Below are 27,930 nucleotides of genomic sequence, written 5' to 3' on the forward strand. Positions count from 1 at the left end.
AACTGCAGCAACAAGCTCTGAAAGTTTACGCACATCCAATCCCCGCCCCCTCCTGCCTCCCCGTTACTGGATTCAAACCACAAAAAAAAATAAAACTCTGTGACCTCAGCAGCTCGGTATTGTTCAACGATCCAACATTCTTCAAGGACACACTTTTTAATTGGCTATAAACCCATCAGTTCTGATTTCAGTGTTGATGATTCATTTTTCATTGCAAATGTTTTTGTTCCTTTTCAATGTGGGAGTGCTTTGAGGCAAACAACCTTGAGAGATCTTGCTTCAATGAGATCGTGCACAAGATAACCGAAAAGAAGCTCAGAACAAACCAGTTATTTTCTGCCCACACCTCCCTCTTCCATCTCATTTATCCATCAAATATAAAGAAAGGCATTTCCACTTGAAGTTTAAGAAATGACGCTTAAAGTCAAGATTTCTGGCTGAGTTTACTCAAGTGTGTAGAACTTGAGTAAATTTACTGTATTAGAGAAAATAATGCTAGCTGCACACAGGCTGGTTAAGGAGTTAAACACCCTGCATCATCATAAACATTAATGCATATTGGTGTAAAACCCAAAGGTGGTTGGCTATTAGAGTCTAAATACTGGAGTATTTTTCAGAAGATTAACTAAACCTGCAGAGAAAAATACAGGCTCATCAATCATAGTTAAATATTTGTTTAAAAATAATAATAAAACAAGAACTTACAAACTAGCAGGACGACACGAGGAGCAGGAACAGAGAGACTAACTAGTTCATGGGGTTAAGCGGGATGTAACAGGAGGATCCAGCAAGGAGTGACCAAAGAAGAGGTGGTAAAATACTGGAAGTTTGAATGCTAGGACAATGGACCAGTGCTAAATGGAAAACAAGGTGCAGGTGTGAGAGGAGAGCAGAGGGTAAGGTGAAAAGAGAAACGGAGAGAGAAATGGCACAGGAGAGCAGAAAAAAAAAACCTAGCCAAATCTAGCTGTGACAAAAGCTAGCCAAACATAGACAGGTTGTAAGTAATACACATAATCTAACTAAAATAAGAGTAAAACAGAACAAACTGATGCAATCACAGAAAGAATATCCAAGGCAAACGCAGATAGCAAATAAAACCCCCAAAAAATCCTGACAGAAACATGGTGGTGGCAGCGTCATGGTGTGGGGGTGCAGGGAAGCTTATCAGATTTGATGACAAGGCGATTGGGGGTAAATTTAGGATGATCCTGGAGAAAAACCTGTAAGACGCAGCAGAAAGACTTGAGACTGGAGAGGAGGGTCATCCTCCAGCAGGACAATGACCCGAAACACCACGGCTTGCAGCTGTAAGTACACTGAAAGGCAGTTCTACAAAATACTGACTTCCAGGGACAGGTGTGTATCCTTTTCGATTGCACTGGACCAGCAGCTTCCTGCGGCCACAAGCAGGTTAAGATGACGAATGCATCCTTTTCCTTCCACGTCACACTTAAGCGCTTTTGTGTTGCATCAGATAAAATCCCAGTGAAATACGTTGAGGTTTGTTGAAGGGGTGTGAATACTCTGGACACATGTCTGCGACCTAGAAAGAAGTAGGTCGGGGGCCAGCAGAGACTCAGTGTGTCTCCAGGATCTGTTCAAATGTTGCTTGAACATGAATTAATGAAGGAATGAGTCCATGTAATACAAATGTCCTCCCAACCTTTGAAGTGTGAGTTCAGTTTATTAGTGGCAGAAAATGTCAATAAAATCTGAACACATGAAACTTACAAAAACAGCACAGCATCAGAGAGCGACCTTATCGATAATGAATGCTTCTGATTTATTAAATGGGTAAAAAAACAAACCATGAAAAGAGAACAGCGTACATTACAGAAAAGGTCAGCTTTTGGTCACATCAAAAGTACTCCCAGTACTGCATCAGAGTTGATAATTATATAATAATATAGATTTGTTTCCTCTGCTGTGTGTCTGTTTTCAGCCACTTAGAAACTTCACTTGAAGGCCTTGTTTTGTACATTTGTAAGCTCTTAATATTTAAAGTATACCTTTAATTTCTAGTCGTCACATCAGGAACAATATTAGTTGAAAACTTTATCCTCTAAAAAAACACGTCAGCATTAGTGTTTATCTACATTCAGTCAAAAATTAAGTCTTTTTAACCTATTTATGTAAAGTGATGGGAAAAAGTATTTGCGTCTTTACAGATTTCTTCTGTTTTTGCGTTTTAGTCGCACTTAAAATTTTCCACAGACAAAGGCAAAGATAACATGAGTAAATAGAAAAACTGTTTTCAAATTATTATTTCACTTGAGGGGACAAAAAGGTATCCAAACCGCACTCTTTGGAAAGCTGAGCCTCACTTCACCAGCCTCACTTCACTGCAGAACGCAAATCAGTTTAAAATAAAATGACCTGCCTGACAACAGGAAGTAGGTTAAAAGATTTAAAAAAGGAACACATCACTGACATCTATCAATCTGAAGTGTTACAAAGCCTTTGGACTTAGTGGGAGCCATTATCTGCAAATGGAGAAAACAGGAAGGTGATGAATCGTCCCAGTAACCTACCAATGATACGCCATCAAGGATTCATTAAGGAGCTAACAAAAGAACCAAGAAATACATAAATACTCATTCAAAGGAGGCTGGACAATGGACAAAGAGAAACTCACTGCTACTCCAAAACAACATAAATGATATTTATCAAAAACATCCTAAAAGTTCCCAAAGACTCTTGGGAAAACATTTGGGGGGACGATAGTGGAACTGTCTGAAGGTGTGGGTCCAGTTACAGCTGGTCCAGTTACATTTCAGAAAAAGAATATTATACCTACAGACAAACATGGTGCTAGTGGTAGTGTGGTGGTTTGGGCTATATGGGTATAAAGGTTTCTGTCTACCAGAAAATTCTGTGAGAGAACGTCGGGCCGTCAGTCTTTCACTCTGAGTTAAAAACATTTTGGCTATGCAGCTGAACAATAATCCCAGGCACACTAGCAACTTCTCCTCTGAATGACTCAAAAGTTTCCTTTTGGAGTGCCCTAGTCGAAGTCTGAACCTAAATCCAAATAATTTGCTTCATTCTGACCTCAAACATGCTGGAAAACCTCCAGCGTGGCTGAACTAAAATGATTCTGTGCACACGAGAGGGCAAACTTTCTCCACAACGATGTGAAAAACTCACATCCAGTTAGGTTGTCTGAAAAGAAAATTAGTTTGATGATGTGAAACATTCAAGTGCGACAAAAAAAATAGGAAAAACAGAACAAATCTATAAGAGGATGAAAACCTTTTCACAGCTCTACACATGTATCTTTTACTATACTCACTTGAACAATGAGCTACTGCGGTATGTACAGTGTTTTACATCAGACACACCAGTAACAGACAAAACATAAAAAATCTGAGTTAAGCAGGAAACTAAAACTGAACTAAACCTCTGTACAGTTAATCTCTGAACAGCAATGAGTAACCCTTTATGTTTTATACACAGAAACAACTGTACAAATCATACAGTAATAAACTGGAAATTAAACACTTTTAAATTCGTAGTATTTCACCATTTTATCAACACATTTCTATACAGCTGTTTTATTCCCCTTTATCCAGCCACTAACATATTTCACATCAACTTACACATAACATAATTTATGCACTTAATGACAAGCTCTGATGAATCTAAAACTCACATTCACTGTCAAAATTAATAATAGCCATAATCTTTTATGCTACGAGCTCAATACATCCCACTCTTAGATTAGTAAACTTATTGCAGTTCTTTTACTTCTGGGCTTCAGCTGCTCAGAGAAGCTGTTTGAGGCCTGCAGGCGGGTTTCCATTCACAGCCGAGTGGAGAATAAAGTCGAGTACTGACTGCATGATCAGGTGTGACTCTGGTAAACAGGTCGGTACATTCTACTGACATCTGAATGCACAGACATGTGGCCAAAAACAGAAAAAAAGAGAAAAAACAAATCAGTCCAGCACAGTGTGTTCTCCAGTTTTCATCCCTGAAACACACGCACACACACCCCCACGCACCCCCACACCCACTCGCACCCCTCCGAGCGTCTCACCTGACTCCAGGTGGACGGGATCTGTCAGTATGTCCGTGCGGATGGACAGGACTCGCTACGACGGCAAAGCGGCAACACATTCACACACTCACTTTGAAACACGTTGCAGTTACGACACAGCTCTTCTGGATGTGCTGTAGCCCAGGTTGCCGCTGCCGCTCTTCTGTGTGATTTTGATCGTCGTGGCAACCGTCAGGCTCGGCGTCATGGCAGCGGGGAAGCTGGACGTCACGGCCGACGCGAAGCCGACCGTGGCGCTGAGGGCGGGGGCCGGCTTGCTGGGGCAGCCGTGCTGCAGCAGGACGTCGATGCACTCCTGGCCCCCGGCGCCCTGAGCCAGAGCCAGAGCCGTCTGACCCTGAGCGTCCCGATGCCGCACGTCACAGCCGTACTGCAGGCGCAAACGGAGACGGAAGGAAGCCTGGTTAAAGTGGGACGCTTATGTCTGACCAACACGGTCTTACGGAAATACTGGCATCTCTGAAACTGCGTCATATTCTGTCGCGACAGATCAACACAAAGTACTGCGTAATTGTAAAGTAAAGGGAAACTGTATTGTCAAAAGTATTTACATGTAAAAGTCTGATGCCATGTGCATCTGTGTTTACCCCTTTTATTCTTACAACTTTAAATAAAACTCAGTAAAAACTTTTTTTTTGTCTTGTTTTTGCTGTGGAGTGCTTTTCTGTAGCGGGGATGGAGAATCTGTGTAGAGATGATGGGAAGATGAATGGAGGAAAATAACCAGATATACTTTAAGAAAACCTCTTAGAAGCTGCAACAAACTTCAGGCTGGAGAGATTCAGTTTCCAGCAGAACATGGACCCAAAATCCACAGACAAAGCTAAAATTAAAAGTTTTAATTCAAATATTTACGTGAGCAGTCTAGTTAAAGATGACCAATTATGCTTCATTGAACAGGTTAGGATATATGGGCTCTGCAAAAGATGGTCATTATATATCTTGCACAAAGTCATTCTTAGATAATGAGATTTTGCCTATTTTGAGCTCCTCTCAGAATGAATTGTTTTAGGGCCTTTTGTCACTTTAAATCCAAGTAAGCTACAGCTGGCCACGCCCCCAACTCAACATTTACACTCACATCTGAAAATGTCTGCAAACAGATGCGCAATTATACAGTCGTACATCTTTGAAAAGAATAAGTAGAGCTTCCTGCACAACCAACAAGAATGCAGGAAGTAATTTCTCTGTTTGGGTTGCTAGGTAACGTTACAGTATCCATTGATTGTGATTTAACAATCAGGACGTTTTTGAAATTACTCATTCTCTAGACAGCAAAAATCAGTAACTTATCACCAGAAAATGGCTGGGCCTTGTTTTCAAGCACTTGGGTTGTTTTTAGAAGCAGTCGAGACCCAAATGGAAGCGTAAGAAATGTGCAAAATGCGACTTTTGCATAATAGGTCCCCTTTAAATTTGAGGCCTATGTTCAATTGAGGATCTGTTACAAGATTTGATAAAAGAATGGCCATGAATTTCAGTCTCGACATGTGCAAATCAGGTAGAGCTACACCCTAAAAAAAGGCTCAACTAAAGCTAAAAGGTATTGAATGCACATCCCACCTTCTGATCTTTATCTGTAAAATCATTAACAAAACATATCAGTTTCCTTTCACTTCACAAATATGTGTTAGTTCATCATAAAAGAGAAATAAATAAATTTCACAATAGTGTTTTTAATGCGGCTCATAGGCGTATGAATACTTTTGCCAGTATTTTCAGTCAGACTTGGCAAAAATAATGGCAGGATGACTAGAGGGGAAGAGTAACACACCCAGACCAGAAGCTGCGTCATCACCACATCAGCCTGCTGACAAGCAGCATGCAGGGCAGAGCCAGGCAGGCGGAGCGCGAGCAGCGACCTGGAGGGGAGCGACAGGAAGGGCGGGGCGTTGATGTCCTCTTTAGTGCAGTGGGCCAAAAGAAGCAGCAGCTTGGGCAGATTGCGCTCCATCACTGCCAACAGAAGACGGCCCGACATGCTGATGTTTGGGCCCTCGCTGGGTGTGGGAGGAGGCAACGGCGCCACAAACAGTTTCTGCTCATATTTGGCGCGGATCCACGACTCCCGCTCTTCTCTGAGAAGGCGCAGCAAAAAATAAATAAATAAAGAAAATACAGGAAAAAGATTAGTTGGTGGAAATATTTAGCAAACATTCAAGCAGTCGTTGATTTACCGTGTAGCGTCAGGCGCTGGTTTCCGGTGCCCCATTGTGCGCGCCTCCCATATACTGTTGACCATGTGGTTGCCGATGGCGCTGAGAACAAGGGTGAGCTCTCTGGGCAGATCGTCGAGGGCCAGCGAGCGGACCCGGGACAAGTGGGTCCCCAGGTTCCTGTGGATCCCAGAGCACTCGATGCAAATGAGAGCGCCCAGGTTCAGGCTGGCCCACGTCGGATCTACAGCAGGGATGAGACACAAACAGCGACTCAAACAACAGCTGAAACTGAAGCAAAGATTTAAAGTGGTTGTGTTTGAGTAAAATATGCCACAATATTTCATACAGGAGTAAATTATAAAGACAGACAGAAATTGGAGAGGTTTTGCTTACATTTTGTTTCAGTGTGACTTTTTTTTTGCATCCTTCTGCTTAAATTATATTTTAATCAGTTCAAGTCTTTCATAACAAACACAACAGATTTGGCTCATAATCAGAAATAATGTGATTTTTTTTCTTTTGTTAAATTGGGTCTTTTTAATGACTGTATAAGAACTGAAGTCAGATCACGTAAGCAGGATTCATCAGCATGGCCTTGATACAAGAGGAAGTCTTTTAGAATTGCAATTAATATTATTAAATATGATACATCTTTTATTTTAGAAAATAAAAAGAATTGTGTTGAATACTTGTGATGCGTTCACTTGCTCGGTTGTTTTCTGGTTTTGAATATTAAGCTCATAGTTACAGATCATAGTTACATTATAATGCGCATCATATCTTATTGTTACATCTAGGAAACCCGTATGGGGTTTAGTCAGGGTGGATTAACACTGTCACAGTGGGACCCATCTGGGTTGAACAAATACACTCCACATCAGCAAACCTTAAGGTTCTGTAAGTCTTAACTGAGTCTCATTTGGATCATGATTTCAAACTTTGTGCCACAAAGTTTCAAAATATATCCTTCATCACATCTATACAGGAAATTCACACAGGGCCATGATGTGACCCAAAGGCATTCCCATCTGTTCACAATCGTGACGTCCATTTCCAACCCACGCTTAAATGTTGGCACCACTAAAGTAAAAGAATATAAGTATTCGGAGCTTTCTGTTAACCTTTGGTATCTAGATCTAAATCGTTTGCTTTCTTTACAAACTCAAAATATATTTCCTGTCCAACAAAAAATAAATAAGAGGTTAATATTCGTCATATCAGAGCTGGATCGTCTGTGCAGTAGAACAGCACTGTGGCTTTAAAGGGAAAAGTAGAAAAGGAGCGATTATTACTAACTTGGAGCATCACAGTCGACGCAGAAGTTGTTCCCTTTTGCATTGCGGATCGCCTGCAGCGCCACAGCTTCACTTTGGCTATTCTTGCGATCCTGCAGGAAACAAAGAGCAAACAGTGAGAAAGGAACAATCAGCATGCCTCTTTGGTTTGAAATTGTTAGTTTTATTGGCTTTATAGACTGAAATATTAGTTTGCTATGCTTCCGTGAGGTCATTATATGCTGGTTATTATGGTTTGCTGTTATTTACCTTCCAAGCTTTTTGTTCTGTTACTTTGAGATCTTCATTAATTTTACTATAACTTATTCTCTCTTGATCTCCTTATCTTTTATCCTGTGGTATATTATATCTCAGTATTCTTCATTACAGAAAGTTATGGTTAAGGGAGTGTTTCCTTGGTTGTGTGTGAGTGTATGTGGATTGCTTTAATGTGTGTGGGTGTTCTGGAGGTGGAGGGAGACTCTTTGGTCTCTGTTATAAAATGATATATTCTTCTAGAAATAAAAAGTACTAAATAAATAAAGATCAACTGATTTTTCTAAACGTAGAACTTCTTTAGAGATGCTTCCTATCATGTCAAACTACCTAAACACACACTCAGTCCTCTACCATGCATGTATTCTGCCATAGTTTTCTCTACATTTTAAATAAAGGTTTCATCAGCCCTCTGTGTGGTGATATACATGTTATATATGAATTGTGGTGAACTGCTTGCCTTGTTTTTGCTGCTCTCACACAGCTGCAGGCTGGCCAGGATCTGGCTCTCGATGGCTTGGACCCAGGAGTCCCTCTCCTCCACACTCTGGGCCTCAAAGTGCCACGTTTGACCAGTGCTCGACACAACCAGGAAGTCAAAGTTGTCCTCCTCTGAGTCAGACACAAGCAACGTTTGAGTTCATATAGTGGCGTTTATCCTTCTCCTCCAAAATCTCAAAATAAAATCTGATGGAGCAAATTTCCCCTAGACGTAAAAACCAAAATGATACTTTTTGGCTACGTGCGAAACATTATGTATGGAGAATAAAAGAACAGCCTTAACCTTAACATATTATCCCCAAAGTGAAACATGGTGGTGCTGATTGCTTTTTTCAGTGAGGAAGACGTTTAGAGTTGACGAGAAGATAGACTGAGCTAAATAAAAGTCAACCAGGGAAGAAAATCTGTTAGATATATTTTTACCCTTAGGCTGTTATTGGAGATGAAGAAATGAGAGATAGCCGATGTTCATAGCGCACCAACACTATCAGTAAAATGTTCCATAGTTATGAATAAACAAGTAATTTTTATATTAATATTAGACCATTTCGTTAAATATTCATACTGGTCATATGAGGAGAAGCAGCTAAACACTAGTGAGTAATTTAGTCACTCATTAACAGAATTAACATAAATTTAATATTTTTAGAAACATGTTGCTAGCTAGTTGTTCATTACCTGTCTTGCTTACGTTTCTTGAGCTTCCAAAACTTTTCAGCTTCCACATTTTCCGTTTAGCTGCAGAAAGCAAACAACAAAGTGAAAGAAGAAAATTCTTAGAATTTATAATGCACATTTAATTACATGTCCTGACAAAACAGTGAGAGTAAGAAGTGTTAGAGTATAAATATTGCTTGCAAAAACGTCTTTAGATGCTTTCCTGTACCGTCGGCCTGTCCCACGGCTGCGTCTCCTTTCTGATTCATGCTCTTCTTTCTGCGGTGCTTCTTCCTGTCGGTCAGTGGGGAGGCTGAGCCGACGTCTTTGGTAGAGGAGGAGCTGGAGACTCCCTCGACTGCAGAGTCTGACCACAAGAGAGCAGAAACAGGACGTCAAGAGCTGCTTTAAGGCAAATATCCTGCAAAAATGGTCTTCTGGTGAGCTCACCAACGCCTTGGGCGTGGTTGGACAGCGTGGACGGGCAGCGCTGGACACCAATGTTGCTCCTCAGGAACAGAGCGCCTCCCAGTCCTTCCACCTCCTCCACTTGCATGAGGCCACTTGTATTTACTATACAATTAACAAATTACACTACATATAAATATAAATAAATGTGTTTGTTCTAAACTGTGTGGGGTTTTAATGCTTTCTCTGTCAGTTCGTTATTTACAAAAAGGGAAATTCAGCAGCATTTATTAGCCTGTTATTTTCTATGCCATTTAACTTTATATAGCAACACGGAAGGGTTTCTGCAAAGTCACATACTTTTTCTATCAAAATGATGGCAGAATGACGATTTGAGCTCGCTTTGCGTTCACAGAGCCAAACATCAAAACATCAGGCTGACAGCAGAAGCTGCTTTGAAGAAACTGGGTCAAGCGTCGAGACAATAACCTTAAGTAACGCAGCAACTCTACAACACAGAGTCATAAATCAAGCAGTTTAAAAGGTATGCATGCATGCTGGATTATTCTGGCTGCATGATTCTCTCTGAATGCCTTTTCTCGGAAATGGGGGGAGCTCATTTGGAGTGGATGTTCGCTTTGCACGAACTCTGCTTCTGAGCGTACTGCATGAATTTTCAATAAGGTTGAGGTTGGGATCATTCTAGAAGTTTGATGCTGACCCACTTTATCCATGCCAACTATAGTTTTTAGATGTGTTGGAGATAATTGTTCTTTAGTGACACAAAACTCTGTCAAAGATTTAACCAGCTGGTTGATTTTTGATGAAGTGGAGTTATGGGGAGGCTTCTTTGCAGAAGGAATGTTTGTCGTACGTTCCTTCTGCAGGTAAACAAAGCGGGTCTTTACCCTCAGGTCCCAGCACATCTTTAACCCGCCCATTGAGCCCAGCAGGGGGTCCACATGCAGGCACAGCACGAGGGGGGCGCTTCCCCGGCACTTTGACAGTCACCCGAAGCAGGTCCATCTCTTTCCCCGGAGCGTTCAGCATGTACTCCTGCCAAAGCAAACACCGGACACTCAGTCTCTCCGACACCAGCGAAACGATTCGCAGGACTGCGTGAGAACACGCGCACTCACGTTGACGCTGGAGTGGTAGGAGAGGATGCCATCGTTGGACAGTGTGACATATTTCTTTTTCCACTCTTTGTTGAGCGAGCTGCCACTGCGCTTCAGCAAGATGCCCTGATGGCAATAAAAAAGAAGAAGGCTGAAGGAGGAGAATGTATTCCTAATTTCTGCTGCGCTTGCTTCACACATTTTGGTGCCACGAAGACTCGCTGGGCGCCAGCAACACCCACCGTCCATTCTTCACGCCGGCATGGGAGATTGCAGCGTGTCATGACTCAACATGATGAAACTAGCTTCACACAATCTGAGGCGACTGCTGGTGCCTTGTCCTCAGCTGAGGGTCATCAGATACATCTTATCTGCTCCTGTGTCGCACACAAATCTGTGTCCTACCTGTTTGATGGGGATGAATCGCCCGCTGCCAAAGTCGCCCTTAAAGTCTGCGCTCCGTCTGTTTGAGTCGCTGCCTCTCCGTCCCTGCGCACAAGGAAGGAGGGAAAGGCTGCATCAGTGGCAGGAAAGGAGTCATTAGTTGGGACTATTATCCAATAAACGAGGGAAATACATCTGCTGGAAAGCTTCTGACGACTGGAAAGGCTGGCACTGAACAGAGGCAGCAGCAAATCTTCTGTACTTTTGATTTGTTTTTACAGCTACAGCTCTGATCAACCGTTTACACGCCATATTAATATTGTCTCTTAAAGATTTTTAGGTTGTTCTTTGTCAGCATGGACTTATAGTGCCAGATAGAGCTTTAACTGCGGTTCAAGACAAGATTCAGTGAACAACTTTGAGTTTATTGCAGATACGCAGGGTCACATTTATAGGCTCAGATTTACACTTGCACCCCAAAGATACATAAAGTCAAGGAAAAACATTGAAATAATGAAAACGTCTGATATATTAGGAGTTATAGATATTTAAAAGAAATCTTAATGACAGAAATTTAAGTAACATGAGTAAATAATAAAAACAGAGTAAATAAAGGTTTATAACTTTATGGAAAAAAACAACAACTAATCTAACAAATAAAGGACACCCACATATCTCGCTAAATCTCGCCCTGATGTTTCACATCAGTTACACATGAAGGGAATATCATTCATGAAAAACAAAATGCTGCAACTTGAGCCTGATGAGGGGTTTAAAGTGATATTGTAAGAGCGTCATCATTCTGCACATTATGTTTCTGAGAGTGAGATCATGAATGGAAACCAACCCTTCTGTGATGTTTCTCTTTAGACAGATAAGCTGAAGTACAGAAGAGAGAACATTTTTGGTGAAAAATAAATGCAGCATTTCAAGAAAAGAACTGTATACCAGCTGTGAAGCATGGCGGTGGAAGTATCATGACTTGGGAATGCTTTGCTCCAACACCACACTGTAGTATCCAGCAGGAATCCTACTGCGTATCAAAGAGTATTTCTTAAGGGAAAACATGAATCCTTCTACTAAAATTAAACTGGTGCATAATCATTGCAACCTGATAAAGACCCAAAACACATAAATCCACCCAGGATTGGCTTCAAATTGGAAAATGGAAAGTCCTGGGCCAAGTCAAAGGACAGGAAGTGACCTCACTAGATGCTGCTGTGTGACTTGAGATGGACTGAACGTTCAAGAAACCCATCACAGATTTCACAGACATTGTCTCATTCCAGTTAATTCGGCCAAACAAGATCAGACTTTTTTTATTGGTCTTGTTTAATATTCTAATTGTCAGTGAAACAGAATATTGGACTTTCATTTAGCTGTAAGCCATAATCATCAAAATTAACAGTAATAAAACTTGAAATATTAATATGGGTGCAATAAATCTAGATAATATTTCAGTTTAGCTTTTTAACACCAGCGGCTGAAATAAATCAACTTTGTAGAGCTATTCTGATTTATGTTGGAAAAAAATAAAAAAAATAAATAAATAAAAGTCAAGGCTTTAGCAGCACTCACCACAAATCTGGGTGTGCGCTTGCGGACGCTGCGGACCGACCCAGGCACACCGCTGTCGCCTTTCTCCCCCCTCAGAGTTCTGGCAATCTCTTTATGGCTGATCACAGGAGTGGAGGGAAGAGACGAGGAGTAATCGCTGCTCTGGCCGCCGTTGCTGGCCTACAGAGAGGAGAGAGTCAGAGCAGAGCGGAGGAGGGAGACGAATTTAATCCAGATGCTCTTTCCATATCTGAGAAATCCTCACAGAGAACATACATGCAGGAGGTTATATATGGTTTTACCTGTCCTGGAAAGACACCAGACACTGGAGTGGAGCCTCCAGAGTGACTGGGAGAGTTGGGAAGAGATTTACAGGAAGCCAGTAAAGCGGCTTGCTTCTTGGCTGCCATGATCTTCTGAGCAGCTGTTGAATGAAAATTTAAGAAACAAAAAGAAAAAAAAGCTTAAATCCAGCTCTAAAAACAGAAAAAAAAAATCACCCAGATTTATGCACACACACCATCGTTAAAGACTCTGTTCACATTGAGGCCGTAAGTCGCGCAGGTTTCATAGTAGGTGCAGCGGCGCACATCTGAACACAGCTGTCTCGCCTTGGTGTCGTCAATCACTCTGGGGTTTGTGCTGCTGATCTTATCTGGAAAAGGCACACAGCAATCATTGACTTATTTTTTTATATATTTTATGTAATTACAGCTTAAAATGAACATGTCAGATGTTCATATAAAGAAAAGTTTTGAATGAAAAAGAGTAGCTGGAAGAAAAATAATCTTATATATTCTACTCTTTCTCTCAAAAGTCAATTCACTGTACCATCAGTAGCTATGCATCAACCAACCATCCCTACAGACGGATAGAAGGCAGTTCAGCATTTATTGTCTTGCAAAGGGGAAATTCAGGTGTAGCAGCAGCAGAAAATATTTCTTTATTTTCTTAAAAGTAAAAATTTGTCTACTCTCTTTGGTTTCTATAGACAGATTATTCCACAGATTTGTTCCACAAAGACAAATACAACATTCAATTTGTTTAGTTCTGACTTTGGGTTGTTTTAAAGTCTCAGATCCTCTCAAATTATAAATGCCATCTCTTCTAACAAATCTTTTTTTGGATCCATCTTAAACAGATGTGGAATAGAAGAGCCTTACCTTGAGTACCAACGACTACAAAAGGTATCTCAGTGACGGGCCGATGCAGAGAAAGCTGGTGGTAGAATTTGTAAACTTCCTGAAAGCTGGCCTCATTTTCCAAGCTGAAGACCAAAATGACGGCATCCACCCAGCTTGCAAACTAAGAGATGAGAAAGAAGACAAGCAGAAATCAGTGTACCGGAAAATGTTTGTGTTGTTGCAGCAGGTTAGGTCAGTCTGCAGCATACCTGAGGCCCAGGAGGCTCCGTCTCTTCTCTGATTATCAGCAGATGACTCTGTCCGTCCACCAGCACGTCCTTAATGAACTGCCGCCCTGGGCAGCAGCACAGATTCTATTCATTACCTCTTATCATTATCCTTTTCAATTTAATATATTAGTATGATTCAAACTGTGTACATCGCTTTAGAAAAGTATTAATACTGCATATATTTTTTCATATTACAACCATGGAGTTCAGTGTATTTTGATCGGACTTAATCTGTTATAGTTGTGACAGGGGAAGGGGAAATGATACAAGGTTTTGAAAATTTGTTAAGAATGAAACTATGAATCTGAGGTGACTTTGGATGGCAATTTGTTGCATTTATTTGTTTCAAACTAATAAGGCCTGATAACAAGTGCGAGTTGCTCTTTCCATGTATAATTTTAACTCCATTTAATAATCACTGCATCACTTTATGTTGCCTTGTTGCATAAAGTCCAACTAAAACACACTGAAGCATCAGCGTTCGAGGAAATCAGACAGCTGCAGGTGAAGGGAAGCTAAACCGACCCTCTGCGTTCTCCTCCGGCTGGTAACTTCCTGTCAAGTGTCTGTGGACGAGGGCGGACTTCCCGCTGCACAGACCCCCCAACACACCCTGCAGCACACACACACACAAACATCAATCCAGCATCAAGTCCGTCTGAGAGGTTGGCAAAAGCTACCTGGTGGTCTGAAGCTTACCAGATGAAGCTCTTGAACAGCTTGACTCATGGTCCATTCTTGACTGCTGGTGCAAACGACTGAGGACAGAGATTGACAGCAATAAAACAGAGAAAAGAGCAGAAAAGAGCTATTATGTGCAAATGAAGCACAGTACTGCCAATTAAATATGCTACTCAGTACGTTACAAGATGCAGAATGTGAGCAGAAGAACTGACAGTGTTAGACAACAAAGTGCTGAATTTGTTCAGAGGTCAAAGTTCAGTTTTGTGCCACTACCTGCTCCCACAATTCTAGTTTGTATTTACAACCACCAGCAGAGTGAACTCGCACATTAGAGGGTGAAACAGCTCTACCAAATATTTAGATCAGGGGTGTCAAACTCATTGTCGTTTGGACCAAATCAAGATCATAAATGCTCTTAAAGGGCCGTTTGTGCCAGAATGTGTCGATAAAACCCATTAAAAATACTAATAAACTCTTAAAATTAAATGTTATTCAACTTCTTTCCAGACCCTCCAGAATTTCTTGATGCTTTTGCAATAAAAATCAAAGTGCTTGTGGTACTAATTCGGAAATATTTGCAATATTTGTGCTTATTTATGATGGTAAATGAATTTTATTACTCACTTTATAGATCATGGACTATAATCTGACATCAATTAAGACTGAGGTAGCTGTTTAGTACAAGTAAAGATTTTGACCATTTTTGTGAAAAATCTGCAATAAACTGTAATAGCGCAAAAAAAGTGCGTGGATTTGTTGATTTTAAGTGAATTTCCACGACATTCGCAAGAAACTGGAGGGACTGATCAATACAATTTGGTAGAAAAACAGATAAAAACTGGATTGATTTGATTGATAACATGATGTTTAAGCACACTTCATGTTTAGTCTAGACTCTAGAGGGCCACATAAAAAGCTACGGCGGGCCGGATTTGGCCAACGAGTCTTGAGTTTGACACACAGTTTAGATGGTTATTTTAGATTTATTTATAGAAAAATAAAAAATTAAGTTTAAACCTGTAGGACAGAACGGACAGCCACACGAAGAACTCTGACTTTCCCGACTTTCTTGTGTTTCTCTACAGGATTTAGTATTTATTTGCTACACAGGAAACAGGCAAGAAGAGAAGACAGGGAGGGAAACGTAAAAAATCAAACCCCCAGACGGCTGAGTTGAGGATTAATAGCCTCCATCTGAAGGCGCTCCCTCCACTTCCATACCATGTCTCGCCTCAGGGGAAAACCAGACGTCAGAGTACAAAGAGAATGCCTGATCAAAACCTCGGAGTGAAAACAAGAAATTCTACTGTTAAACTCTAGATGTACGCTCTTGATTAAGTAAAGATCTATTCCTCCAGAGCTCCACTGTTCTTCACTCCACGCTCACAGCTGAATGTGTTTGTCTTCTAGCCTTAAATGTGTGGAGGACCTCAATCAGTTACCACCATAATGACCTCTCTGGCGTCTGAAATGCGCTTGATGTAGTCAGATTACCTTTGATCCACAGAGTCAAATTAGTGTGGCGATCCTGTCAGATTGAATCAGTTTCATCTCGCGGTTTCTGATTTATGGCGATTACAAGAGCAGGATTTCGCGGTTGAGTTTCAGACTGACACATTTCAAACAAAAGGTACGTATGAAACATGCAGTTATGAAAATGTATTAAACTAATTGAAGCTGTGTAAAAGCAAGGAGTAATTTTTTTTTAATTTTAAATAAATAAAAAAATGTAAAAAATTTAATTATAACAAACTTGCCAAACAAAAAGGAGTTAGTTGGGTTTAATTCAGAGGAAGCATCTACTGTAAGTAGCAGAAAAATGGCAGGAATATTTTGCAAACTGATCCCAGAGTTTGTCGGTAACTCCTGCCAATCCTCCTGACGGCCTGTCTGCTGTCAGCAGCACGAAGGGTCAGAGGTCAAATCTCACCAGCAGGAGTCAGAGAGAATGAAGCGTCTTTATCGCTGATCCAACCGTAAAGTCAGTCAGGTTCAAGTCTCTATCAGGCAGAAAGCATTCAGCATATCTGCTTGTCTTCACTGGGTTTTACTTCTTAGTGCAGACAAAATGGAAAATTACCCGTCTACAACAATAAGGGCTTTATTCTTTTAATTCATCCTTAAAGCTTGAAAGCTAAAGTAATCAGTCAGCCGAGGGGGTCGTACTTAATTTAGTTTAATTTAGTCGATACAGTCTGCTGTGCTTCGCTTGATGTTCTGCTATTAACAGAATAAAAACGGATTTCTGAAAGATAAAAAGAACACAAAATAGTATACAGCTGCTTGTTCAGCAAACAGACTTTGATGATCTCTAATTAAAGCCTACCATCCGTTGTATAATGTCTTGTGTGCTATATCAATAGATCGCATTATGCTGTTTGTGAATTTGTAGATTTATTCTCTGAAAGAAAACCCTACATAATTCAGAATAAGAATATTTACTCCAATAATGCTGTTTCTTTTACAGAAATGCTACGGCTCTGTTTTTGGATCAAATGTCTTTTTGAGTTTGGAAATATCACTGGAGGGATTTGACTTTTTCTGTACAACTTTACTGAGAGGAGGCAGAAATGTGCCTCAACGGGAATGAGGCCATTTCATCTGCCAGCTCTTCAGAGGCTTTACGTTACATGAAAAATCTCCTCATAACCCACACTTACACGGGACGTTAACAGCTCAAAATAAACGATTCTTGTGTTTGGTTGGAACCGCATAAGATGAGAAAACCATGTGGAAATTTTCTAGTGCTCTGTTGCTTTTATTATTATTTAATCAAAATATTAGACAGTTTGATAGTTGAACTGAACTGGTTAGGGATGTGCTTTGTGTCATCCGAATCAACAAGTGTGAGATTATTGGCGTCTACTTTACTGCTTACGTGCGATGATAATAATTTCCCTGTTTGGTTGTACATTCAGCTTAGGAAAGCTGCTGCTGTATGAAACTACAACTATCCATTAAACTCACTTGTCTTCAGAGGTCAAAGAGCAGGAGGTGAGGTACACCCTGGACAGGTTTACTGTCTATGATGCATCAAGGAGGATCCTGTTACTGGGTTTTAATACTGATCTGAGAAAAGTAATGAGTTGGGGGTTTATCGTAGCGCTTTTTCTGTTTACTACGACCCTTTTATAAAATTAAATGCTAGATCAGAGGCCATTCTCCTCCCAAAGCTCTTCTGTAATGGCTGGTGCAACCCAACAACTGGCTGGTATCAAAAAGGGGGAATCAATAATTGAAACAGTAAAATTTCTTAGGTTTGGATCTCACCCAGACATTGATTAAACTCTCTCTTTCTTAGTTGCTTGTTGCTACATCAATTCACTTGTTTAACTTTTCTCTTCAGCAAACTTCAAAGCTGTTCAGATCCATTCAACTTTTCCAGGTGCTCCTAAATCTGATGCTAATCTTGGTTTTTGTGTTCTGGTTTAGATTTTATGGCTTTCTTAGGAAAATGTTTTTAAACGTTTCTAATTCTGTCTTTATGCCATTGATTACCTGCTTTGTATTTCTGTGGCGTAAGAAGATATATTTGTGTATCTGATAGTGTAGCACACACAGCTGGATCTGATGGCCTACAGCAGCAGAAGAGCGCGCACAGCGCTACTTCTCCCAGCTAAGAGGAAGAAACTGAAGCTATAATTCATACAAGTTCACCAAAATACATGGGAGAAACATTCATGTACTTCTGCTGTTTTATCGAGGTGCACAATATTTCCATGACACACTCTGGAGACCCTATTATCATCTGACCATCTAATAAACACCACAGTATGACTGCCTCAGTATTCCTGCTGATCATGTCCATCCCTTAGCAGCATTATAAGCCATGTTGCAAAGCTCAGATCATCACAAACTTGTCCTTGAATATGACAGTGAGTTCATCGTCCTTCAGTGACCTGATTGGTCACCAGATCTCAGTCCAACAGAGCACCTTTGGGCTGGCGGTGCAGTAGAAGATTCACAGTATGGATGCACGGATAATTTATGGGCTGTGAGGACAAACAAGGAATTTGACTTTTGTTTTCAATACCTCACAGCCTGCAGAAATAAAGTATAAACAGAGAAACAGCATCTGTAGCAGCTGGTTTTTGGAAATGGTGCTTTGTAGCGTAAAGGTCTGCACAGTTTGTGTCCAGGATGTGTGGGGTCTGCAGTGATTTTTTGAGGCCCCTTTTCTTACCCTAAACCTGTATGAGTAAATTATTTTGATTAACCTAAATTTGGTCTAACAAAATTAGGTTTTAGTAAAAATTAGGTCAGTGGTTCCCAAAGATTTTCTGGGCCCCCCTATGGATTTCAATAAAATCCTCCCCAAAAAAGAAAAAAAAAATCAACTGGGCACACACACCGTTCAACCAGACATAAACCTATACACATATTTTGTTTTCAAACTTCACTGAAGTTTATTTCACACTTCAGGTTGCAACAAAACAAACTACAAACCATCTTTACACTTTTATGTAAAGTGTTTATTTTTTTTTCATTCATCCATACGGCTTCCCGCGGCCCCCCTGCAATGGCACTGCGCCCCCTGTAGGGGGCGCGAACACCACTTTGGGAACCACTGGATTAGGTAATGATTTATTTCATAATAAATCATTACAAGTGTAAACATGAGCGACTTTGTCAGCATTTATAATATTTTTTACTGTAAGTCAAAGAATAGGCAAACATTTAGATACGTACAGACTGAATGTGATACTGCGAATCTATGGGTAAAGTATTTGTGGTTCATAGATATTTTGGTCCAACAGCATGTTTTCTGATGAGCACTGCAGCTCTGATTAGTTACAACCCCCCTGCAACTCCTGGTGTTGGTTGGCCACTCATCCGTCTGTTTCCATCTTTCTGGGAAAATGAGTAATCACGATTATTTTTTATTTATTTTGAGTAAGACCAAATAAATCTTGTTTGTTTTAAATTATGCTTATAGACTAAGATCATTTAAAAGTCACAAACTAAGTTTTATATCCAAACTTATATCCCACATTTTCTAGTGTGTAAAAACGTTATCACACTGAACTTATTTGGCAGCCATGGATGAGCGGCTGAACGATGATCCTCCAAGTAAATCGTCATAGCAACCTGATGCACATGCAAAAGAAAAACTTGACACCCAAATAGTCCCTAACATTTCAATCTGCCTGACTCTGTATACTGCCTAACGAAGTCATTCATGGCTGTGTGACGTTCAATTGCGATCGGCCCCTCAGAGTCAATACTTTGTATAAATACCTTTAATAGCAATTAAAGTAGCAAGTTTTCTTTACGTTTTCCACAAGTAAGCCTTTCCATCCATTCCTCTTAGTAATACAGCTGCATTGCATGAAGATCAATTGTAAATATCAATTTTATTTCTTTCTTTGGATTTCGGTCTGCACTTTGACTGGGCCACTCTAACACTGGATGTGTTACCCAAACCCTAACGCTGTGATCTAAACCCGGTTTTGGGCTCATGGTCAACATTATTTACAGGGTGTCAAAGTCCAGTTCTCAAAGGTTGGTGTCCATACCATTGCTCTCTGCTACGCTACAGCTAGTTCCCCGCAACAGAGCCTATTATGAATGCTCAGGCTAGTTAGCATGGCTAATGACGGTGATGATTTTTCTAAATGCGGATTTCTGCCCAGGTCCCCCTTGAAAATGGGATCTAGATCTCAATGGGGTTTTACCTGGTTGAATAAAGGAAATTTTTAAAAAGTAAAATAATTGTAATTTGTTTTTCTGCCACACATGATTGATTGGCAGCGCTAAGATCCTAAAATCTTCCTCCCACTCTAATTGGTTGTTTCTGACCAGGAGAGATAAGTTTCTGGAAACAGTAGGTCAGGAAAAAGGTGGAGGAGCTTGATTTTTTTTACAGATGATCCATCTTATATTATACTGCATTTTTACATGTTTTAACAAACTTGTAAAAAACACATTTTTAATAAAAGTTACAAACTGCAGCTTTAATACTTTTGCAAAGAAATTGTATATCAGGGAAGCTATCTGAACAGGTTTTTGCTCCACACTCCATAATGTGTTAGGAATAATTGAAGTGTTTTAAACCAAGCTTGGGAAGCGACAGAAACCTCAGACGGAGCCATAATGAACATTGTCTACCTGCAGATGAGAGGCTGCAGCTTTGAAAAACAAACATATTCTGCTCAACATTGAGAAACTGCTTCCAGATGTGCATTCTTGCAGACTGTGTACCAGCAGAGCCAATGACACAGATACAGCATACGTAGTCACACTGAGGAAACTGTCGGGTCACAATGTTCTGGGCGGAGTGGCAGCGTCAGCCCGGCTCCGCGGGGAGCCAGAGTCTAACTTTAACCAACCCAGCATCGCCCTCACGCTCTCTCTCCATCTTTGGGCGATCCCCACGCCCAGATCGCCCCCGTCGAGAGCGTCACAGCACAGACCGAGCAGCATCTCTCATTGCTTGCTGTTGCCATGGTAACTCCGTTTTCCAGAAGCCTCCAGTCTGGGTATCCATACAATGAGCGGTCTCTCATGGAGACAGCGATTTGAGTGAGAGGCACTCAGACATGATGTCCACTTGTGCACGCACGACAATTCGGTGCATTTCTTCCACCAATATTTCTGGAACAAATTAGATTGTTAGTGTTTCTCTTGTCGTCTGAGAGAAACACTGGGTGTTTATTCTGTGGAGCCAGGCTCGTCGTGACCGTGCTGCTGACAACCGCTTTACTTACATTTAAACACAACATGCCTCTGACAAATGAATAGGCTCCATTTGGAGGCTGATTAACCCCACGCACAGAGCAGGAAGTGGCAGGTTCCGACTCCCTTCGCCCTGCCATGAACACTGCTCTGTGTATCCCCAACCTTAATTATTCATGTCCCACTTACCCCCATCAAATTATATCCAGAGCTCACTCAAATCCCGTACTCTTTTGTCTCAGGTCATTTAGGTGTAACAGTGGAAAATTAAGATATTGTTGTGACAAATGCATTTTAGGTCTGAACCAGTCGCATCGTTTTGTCTGCTTTATTATAAAGCTATGAATTCATCATGAACCATGTCTGTTTGAGTAATAATTGTGTAATTCAGCAGAATAGAGCAAAAATAGTTTAAGTACTCAGTCCAGAATCTTGGTTTCAACAAAGGAGATAAAGTTGATAATTAAACAGTTTTTCTTTGTAAAACACAGAAGCAAATGAAGACTGTGACTGAATTACTTTAGTACCAACTTCTACTGATGTCTCAGAAATTTTTCAAACCTCTGTCACACTGTTTATTGTCTTGGTGTATCTAAGAAAACAGATCGAGTTCTGTCACGATTATCAGGAGTTTGCAACCTCTCAAAGTCTGTGCTTGTGGCTCAAACAAATCCAAACAATAAATGTTTTAAATGTAATTGGTGGTTTCAGCATTTCTTATGTAGAACTTTATGTAATATCTGCATAGAATGTAGAAGACATCAATGGTACAAAGTTAATGATTTTTTTTTACCTTTAAAATCTATCTTTGTTGTAGCTCCAGACAAATCTTATTTTGTAGTAGCTGGAGCAAAAGTGGCCCTTTGAATGAAAAAGGCAGCTGGTCCCTGGTGCATATGAAACTGTGAATTGTTGATGTGTAGCTGCTCATGTTTTAGTAAATTTACTTTCAGAGAGGGACTATATTATCTAAGATTTTTCTTCCTTCTAGCCCTTTTCATTCAAAACTTCAGTTCATATTAATATGTGACATACTTATTTTACTTTGGAAAATAAATAAATAAAACATACAGTCTGTTACTGCATCAGGAAAGAATAAATTACTTTTTGCTGCGCTGTTGTGCTTTTGTTCTTTCTCCATAATTGCCCGACCAACTTGGGCTTAAGGTTTGATGTTTTAAACACAATCACAAACAGGTTCCCCAAAACTGACAGATTAATTAAAAGGCATTTTATCTGCTGTGACAGTGGCTTCAAGCATCCATCATGCCGAGGTGAGTTAATCTTCATCAGCACAGACAAAGTATCTGCATTGTAAAGCAATACATTAACTAATGCTATCAGTTTATTGCTATATCGTGTGTGAAGCATTTGTTGATTCTTTAGCTGTGGCACATACACGTACTGTTGATATCGGATGTTTAATTATTTAGTTAAAGCCGTGCATCTTCAAAAACCATACAAATGTGAAACAGAGCCAAAATAATCTAAAGGCTATATTCACTTTGTTTCTTTTCGTAGGCTACGGAAAATATCTAATATAATAATCATTATATTATATTACCCAAATAGTAATATATTACTATTCTGTTCTAATCAATGAATTAGAACAGCTGGAAAGTGTGAATATTTTTATTCTTACACAACATTTTTATGATGTAACGAGCTAGTTTAGAAATAAATGAATTAATCAGACTGAATCCATTGTGACACGTTGGAAAGATATTTGAATGTTAGAAGAAAGAAGAAGGAAAAATCTGTTAAAAAACATTAATCTCAAACCGATACGGATCTCTCAGCTCTTAATGGAGCAACACTGAACTGTTTCAGTGTTCAATATCAGGACAGCTTCGTTTCAGCACATCTGATTTTAGATCGGATTGCATTTCCAGTGAAATTACTCTGAAGCCACAAAGACGGAGAGGAAAAGTAGAAACGTTTGAGGGAAACGAGGGCAGTTTATGCTGTAACTGTTCCTTCATGTTTCCACATGAAAGGCGTTCAGTTACAGCATATTTTGTCCTAACATAAAGCATGAGCTAATATGAGATTATTGACTTAACCTTAAAAATACTTATTTTTCATGGCGTTCACACAAACATAAAAGAATGTAAAACGATCAAACTGCACTAATCTGAAATAGATTTCACACAAAAACAAGTTTTTTAGGATTTTCATAATGTTAGAATAATCAATTATTGCTATTTTGATTTTAATACACAAGCCTCTGCAAAAATGGGGTGGTAAGTTTCTACCTGCCTGTGCTTATTGTGCAAAAGGTACTTTGTTTTGTTCTCCTGTTCTTTATGGAGTAACGCTGATTGATCAGTGACAGCTAGCCTGCACATGGCTGCTTAACACACACGTCATTTGAAGTATGCCAACTCTAGTATTAGTGATACCTAATGAGAGAAAGATGGTTGGTGCTTTTTTCCTACACCATCACTGTCCTTTCTTTCTTTTTTAAAAATGGAGGGAATAGTAGGCGTCTTCTTTAAGTTAGCGCACCAGTAGTGCACAGCAACAGGTGGGGGAGGGGCAGTGCATTGCTGCTCTGGGCTGCATAAAGCTAGAGAAAACAATAGTCTCTGATATATTTAAGATGATTTTAAAAACATTTTTTTAAACCATTAGTTTAAAATGTGGGTATACCTCGATGGGATTCACCAACTCAGGCCTAGTTGACCTATTATTCTTTTAAAAACAGCCATAGTTGGCGCTTCTTAACACTAAATTGGCATACTTTTTAAAAGAGAGTACTTCATATTGTTCTAAACAGATAGAAATAATTTTGGCCATTGCAAGTACGTTGGTTTCCACCTTAAGACAGGAAAGGGATTCAGAAATACTTTTTTCCTGCAGATGATTATGTTTTCAGGTCTACAGAGTGCGCTGGTAATGTTCCAGTCATGCAGGCAGCTTGCCTTACCTTCCTCCTCACTCGAACCCCTCTCCACAGCTGGATAGAGAGGAGGTGTGGTGTTGGCGCCTGGTGAGCCCGTTGTACTTTTGGTAAAAATCCCACTGATGAACTTGAGCATCTTGCGATCGCGAGGAGGTGGAGCCCGCTGGATTGTTCCTACTTGGCTCTCCTTCGCCTTCCTCGGGTCTTCACAGTAAGAGTGCAGGTCAACATTGTCAAGGGTACAACTTGTTCCTTTCCTTGGAGGCCTGCAAACGTCGGGGGCAGGGGGCGCGGGTAAAGACACGGAAACCGCCTTGTACCTCTCCCCCTGAGGGCTCTCCCGGGCCATCACGCCCGAAAAGCTTCCGCTGATGGGGGCTCCAGGCCGGATGAGCGTGCCTCTGCCGTCGCTGTCCGCCCAGGACGCCCTGTAAGGCCCCAGAGTCGTAGCTGCCACTAAGGGAGACTGGTCCCCGATGCGGTTGTCCCTGCGATCCAGAGTTTTAGCCGGGTGATACAGGCTTGTGTTGGTCTCTCTGAGCTCCCTGGAATAAGAGGAGTTCCCTGCTGCATGAGAACGCATCACAACCGGAGGAGGCTGGCTGATCTGCGACGGGACAGTGAAGGGGAGGCTGCAGCGCGAGCGGCTATTCAAGTCCGCTCCGTTTTCACCCTTCAGGAACATTATGGGAGGCTCCCGGTAGAGCTCTGTCTTGGGGCGTAAGGCATCTGAGCGAGGTCCCTCCCTGCGCACGCTTCCCTCAGACATTGTCCCTCCATACACTTTGACCATTTGCCTTACAGGTGGTTGTGCAAAAGATGCATCTTTGCTCTTGCCAAATGGTACAATGTCTTTCTGGGGCGCATGCATCTCCCTCCTCTCAGGCGTCTCCCTGCTTTCATTCTTTCCGTGCACCTGTTCCACTTCCTCCTCCACCTGTGTCTTTTCTTTTTGCTCCACTTCCACATACAAGGATCCTTCTTTCTCAGGGACATCTCTCACAGCCTGCTTCTCGTTCTCCTCTGCCTCCACCTTTACCTCCTCCTCCTTCTTCCTCTTCCTAGGGCTCCCTTCCCCCTCTGGAAGGCCCTCCGTCTGGCTCCCTGCAGCATCCTCTGGCACGGCCTCAACCTTCACCAGAGTGAGGGAGATGAGGTAGGTGGTGCGTTTCTGCGTGCTGCCGGCTTGGCTCATTGAGACGGCAGACCTGAGCACGGTGGCACCTGCTCTCTGACCTCACAGCATCTGCACACCTCAGTCATGGCAGGACTGAGGCAGAGGAAACACAAGAGGCGTGAGAGATCACACTGATACTGGGTGAACTTGACAAGAATGCTACTCTCATTTTGAAATCTGATTGAGAGGGTTGTGTATGAGTTGAATTGCTAATCTTTCTGAATATATTCAAGGTGCTGACCCAGTGCTTAAACAAGTCTACACTGTTTTCTTAAATGCCTTCATTAATCCTCTTCAGTACACACTGTTACTATGCTGTCTGTCACTGATTCATTCATAATCCTTCCTCTATAGATCTCATTTTCTAAAAAAAATAGTCCCTCCAAAAAAAAAAGCCTGAAAACCTACAATACCTTCAGTTGATTAAATACATTGAATTATTTTAGGTGAAATAAAACTACTTCAGTACAGATTGTCTTGAATTTTCCTCTCGTCATACCTTCATTTTCTCTTCCTGAAGATCCATTCACATCTCCATGAAGCTTTGATCTTATGAAGAATTCATCCAGCCATCAGATTACCGTTCATATCAAATGGCATATTAAAGAAGGCTGATAAAAATAGCTCCAGTAGATGAGCCTGAGATAATAAAAAAAAAAAAACTGGCAAAAAAAAAGCAGGAAAAAAAAAAGGCGAAATGGTTCACTTGTCACGAAGCGTCTGGCAACAGGAGCCTCCGTTCGACAATGTCATCCATAAAATTATAAGCCCGACGTAAGGGTCACTGAGATGCTTGCCAACATCTGTTGTAATGTCTGCAGGAGAAGAAAAAAGGAGATTAAGTAGGCTTATTCAGGGAGCCCGAGCGAGGCTTTCTTTTTTCGCCTGTATCCCTCCTCTGGAGAGCGGCTCCTCTTGGTCACTGCATCCTCTCCTCCGAGAGCCTCATCCAATTAGCAAGTCAATAAAATGTGTCTGTGAGGCAGAGGAAGCCCACTAGCTCACCAAAGCCGGCCCCTCCTCCTTTTTCTCCCTCCTCCCTCCTCGTTTTTCTTGCTGCCACTGAGCCTTGCAGCTCTCCGCCACCTCGTCGTTATCCTGCTGCACAACCAGGATGCAGCGCCGGCAATCAGGCTGGAAGTGAGGGGGGCTCGCTGTGAGGCGGCAGCAGCGATGGTGGTCCTTGCCCACGTTCATCTGATTTTATCCCGCACCGTTACAACAAACGAGCCAGGAGGGAGAGAGAGAGGAGAGAGAGAGAGAGAAAAAAAAAGAACCGCCTCAGCTCTACTCCTGCCAGCGCATCTGCTGTCTCTAGCTCTGTCTCGCCGCTCTCTCTGTGAGCGTAGCTCCTGCTCTCTCCACTCTGAAAAACAAAGTCATTTTCCTCTGAATAATGAGGCATCTTTCACAAACTCAAGGATCGATGATGACAGTAGTAATAAGAGTTTGTGACATGTATGAGAAAAGGAACATGTCTGAGATAAGATGTGCTTTAAGAACATGAATCAGACTGAATTAATATATGATGCACGTGAATCACTTACACAGATGTGAGATAATATTTTTATGAGATGAGTATTTATTCACATCCCTTGAGTTTTCTTTGAATTTTGTCATGATAAATACACAACGTGTTATGTAATTAACTGGAATTTGAAGTTTCTAACACAAACTAGTGAATTATTGTGAAGGAATGATTTGTAAACACCCTCCACCCCCTTTTACTCTGACTCACCAAAATGAAATCCTGCAACAATTGGCTTCAAATGTCACCTATTGAATAAATGCATTTCTTTTGTACAGCTGTTCTGTGAAGGTCTATGAAGTTTGTCACCCTTAATATAACTAAAGATTGAAAACAATGTGGCTTTTTGGTTCTACTTCAAAAGTATGTCATTGTCTGTGGCTGTGATGAGGCAAAATGTAGCTAAGTTTAAAGTTGAAGGTGGGAGGTATTATGTAAAATCAACTTTTTTGAGCTTTACATCAAAAAAGATGATGAGGGAATAACATTCCCTTAATTATTCCCTCTTCAAAAACATACCCCGAGTGTTGCTTTAATCTCCCATAGCAACCATTCACAGGTGACTAAACTCTTGCTAATACAAAGTGCCACCTGTTTACACAAAACTCCTCCTTTTAGCTGAGTTTCCACCTCACAGAGCAACCCGCCCCCGTAACTCCCCCACTCAGCTCCTGTAGACTAGCAGAAGCAGCTAGCAAACACTTGGTGGAACTGCACATCTACTTCTCAATCCAGGGCTCCTGAATATGGTGGTAAACTGCATGAAACGCATTGTTGTTATAAAGTGCTGAAGTGGGAGTGTCAGAAAGAGCTGGAGCTTCTTAAAGAGACACGGGCCAATTTCAAGATGGCAAATTATAGTCTAAGTTGGTTGATATATGCAGCATTTTTATAGCAACTGAATGTAACATAGTTACTTGTGCTGTAATAACATATAGTTACTTGTGCTGTAATAATATAATACTGCTCCTTTAAAGTTTTGGCCAAACTTGGTTGGTATTTATAACTCTTAATAACTTTATCCACCTTAACAAAGTAACTCGGTTGCCCTAGAACATGATGCTGCCACCACTATGTTCCACTGTTATGTAGTGGTTTTGCGGGAAAACATATCATTTTAAATTACGGCCTATAATAGTAAGTATGGTTC

General features: G+C 41.0%; 1 protein-coding gene across 2 annotated transcripts; it reads right to left on the reverse strand.

Annotated features, from left to right (window-relative positions):
* Positions 1 to 1,667: 1,667 nt before the first annotated feature.
* On the reverse strand, positions 1,668 to 26,550 carry LOC116710167 (arf-GAP with GTPase, ANK repeat and PH domain-containing protein 1-like). 2 transcript variants are annotated; one of them, XM_032549032.1, is made up of 21 exons: positions 25,752 to 26,550; positions 24,100 to 25,345; positions 14,511 to 14,569; positions 14,337 to 14,424; positions 13,791 to 13,876; positions 13,561 to 13,702; positions 12,918 to 13,052; positions 12,700 to 12,821; positions 12,419 to 12,577; positions 10,862 to 10,945; positions 10,478 to 10,582; positions 10,247 to 10,394; positions 9,381 to 9,503; positions 9,160 to 9,297; positions 8,952 to 9,011; positions 8,233 to 8,384; positions 7,519 to 7,609; positions 6,241 to 6,463; positions 5,838 to 6,141; positions 4,135 to 4,433; positions 1,668 to 3,891 (listed from the first exon to the last, which is right to left on the reverse strand). In XM_032549032.1, the coding sequence occupies exons 2-20, from the start codon at positions 25,268 to 25,270 to the stop codon at positions 4,152 to 4,154; spliced, it is 3,672 nt and encodes a 1,223-aa protein (XP_032404923.1). In that variant the 5' UTR covers positions 25,271 to 25,345; positions 25,752 to 26,550; the 3' UTR covers positions 1,668 to 3,891; positions 4,135 to 4,151. The 2 variants fall into 2 exon arrangements, with proteins under 2 accessions (XP_032404923.1, XP_032404922.1); XM_032549031.1 differs by having other exon boundaries at positions 1,668 to 4,433; positions 25,752 to 26,549.
* Positions 26,551 to 27,930: the final 1,380 nt, after the last annotated feature.

This window comes from Xiphophorus hellerii, chromosome 20 (assembly GCF_003331165.1).
Source record: "Xiphophorus hellerii strain 12219 chromosome 20, Xiphophorus_hellerii-4.1, whole genome shotgun sequence".
Lineage (NCBI taxonomy): Eukaryota > Metazoa > Chordata > Actinopteri > Cyprinodontiformes > Poeciliidae > Xiphophorus > Xiphophorus hellerii.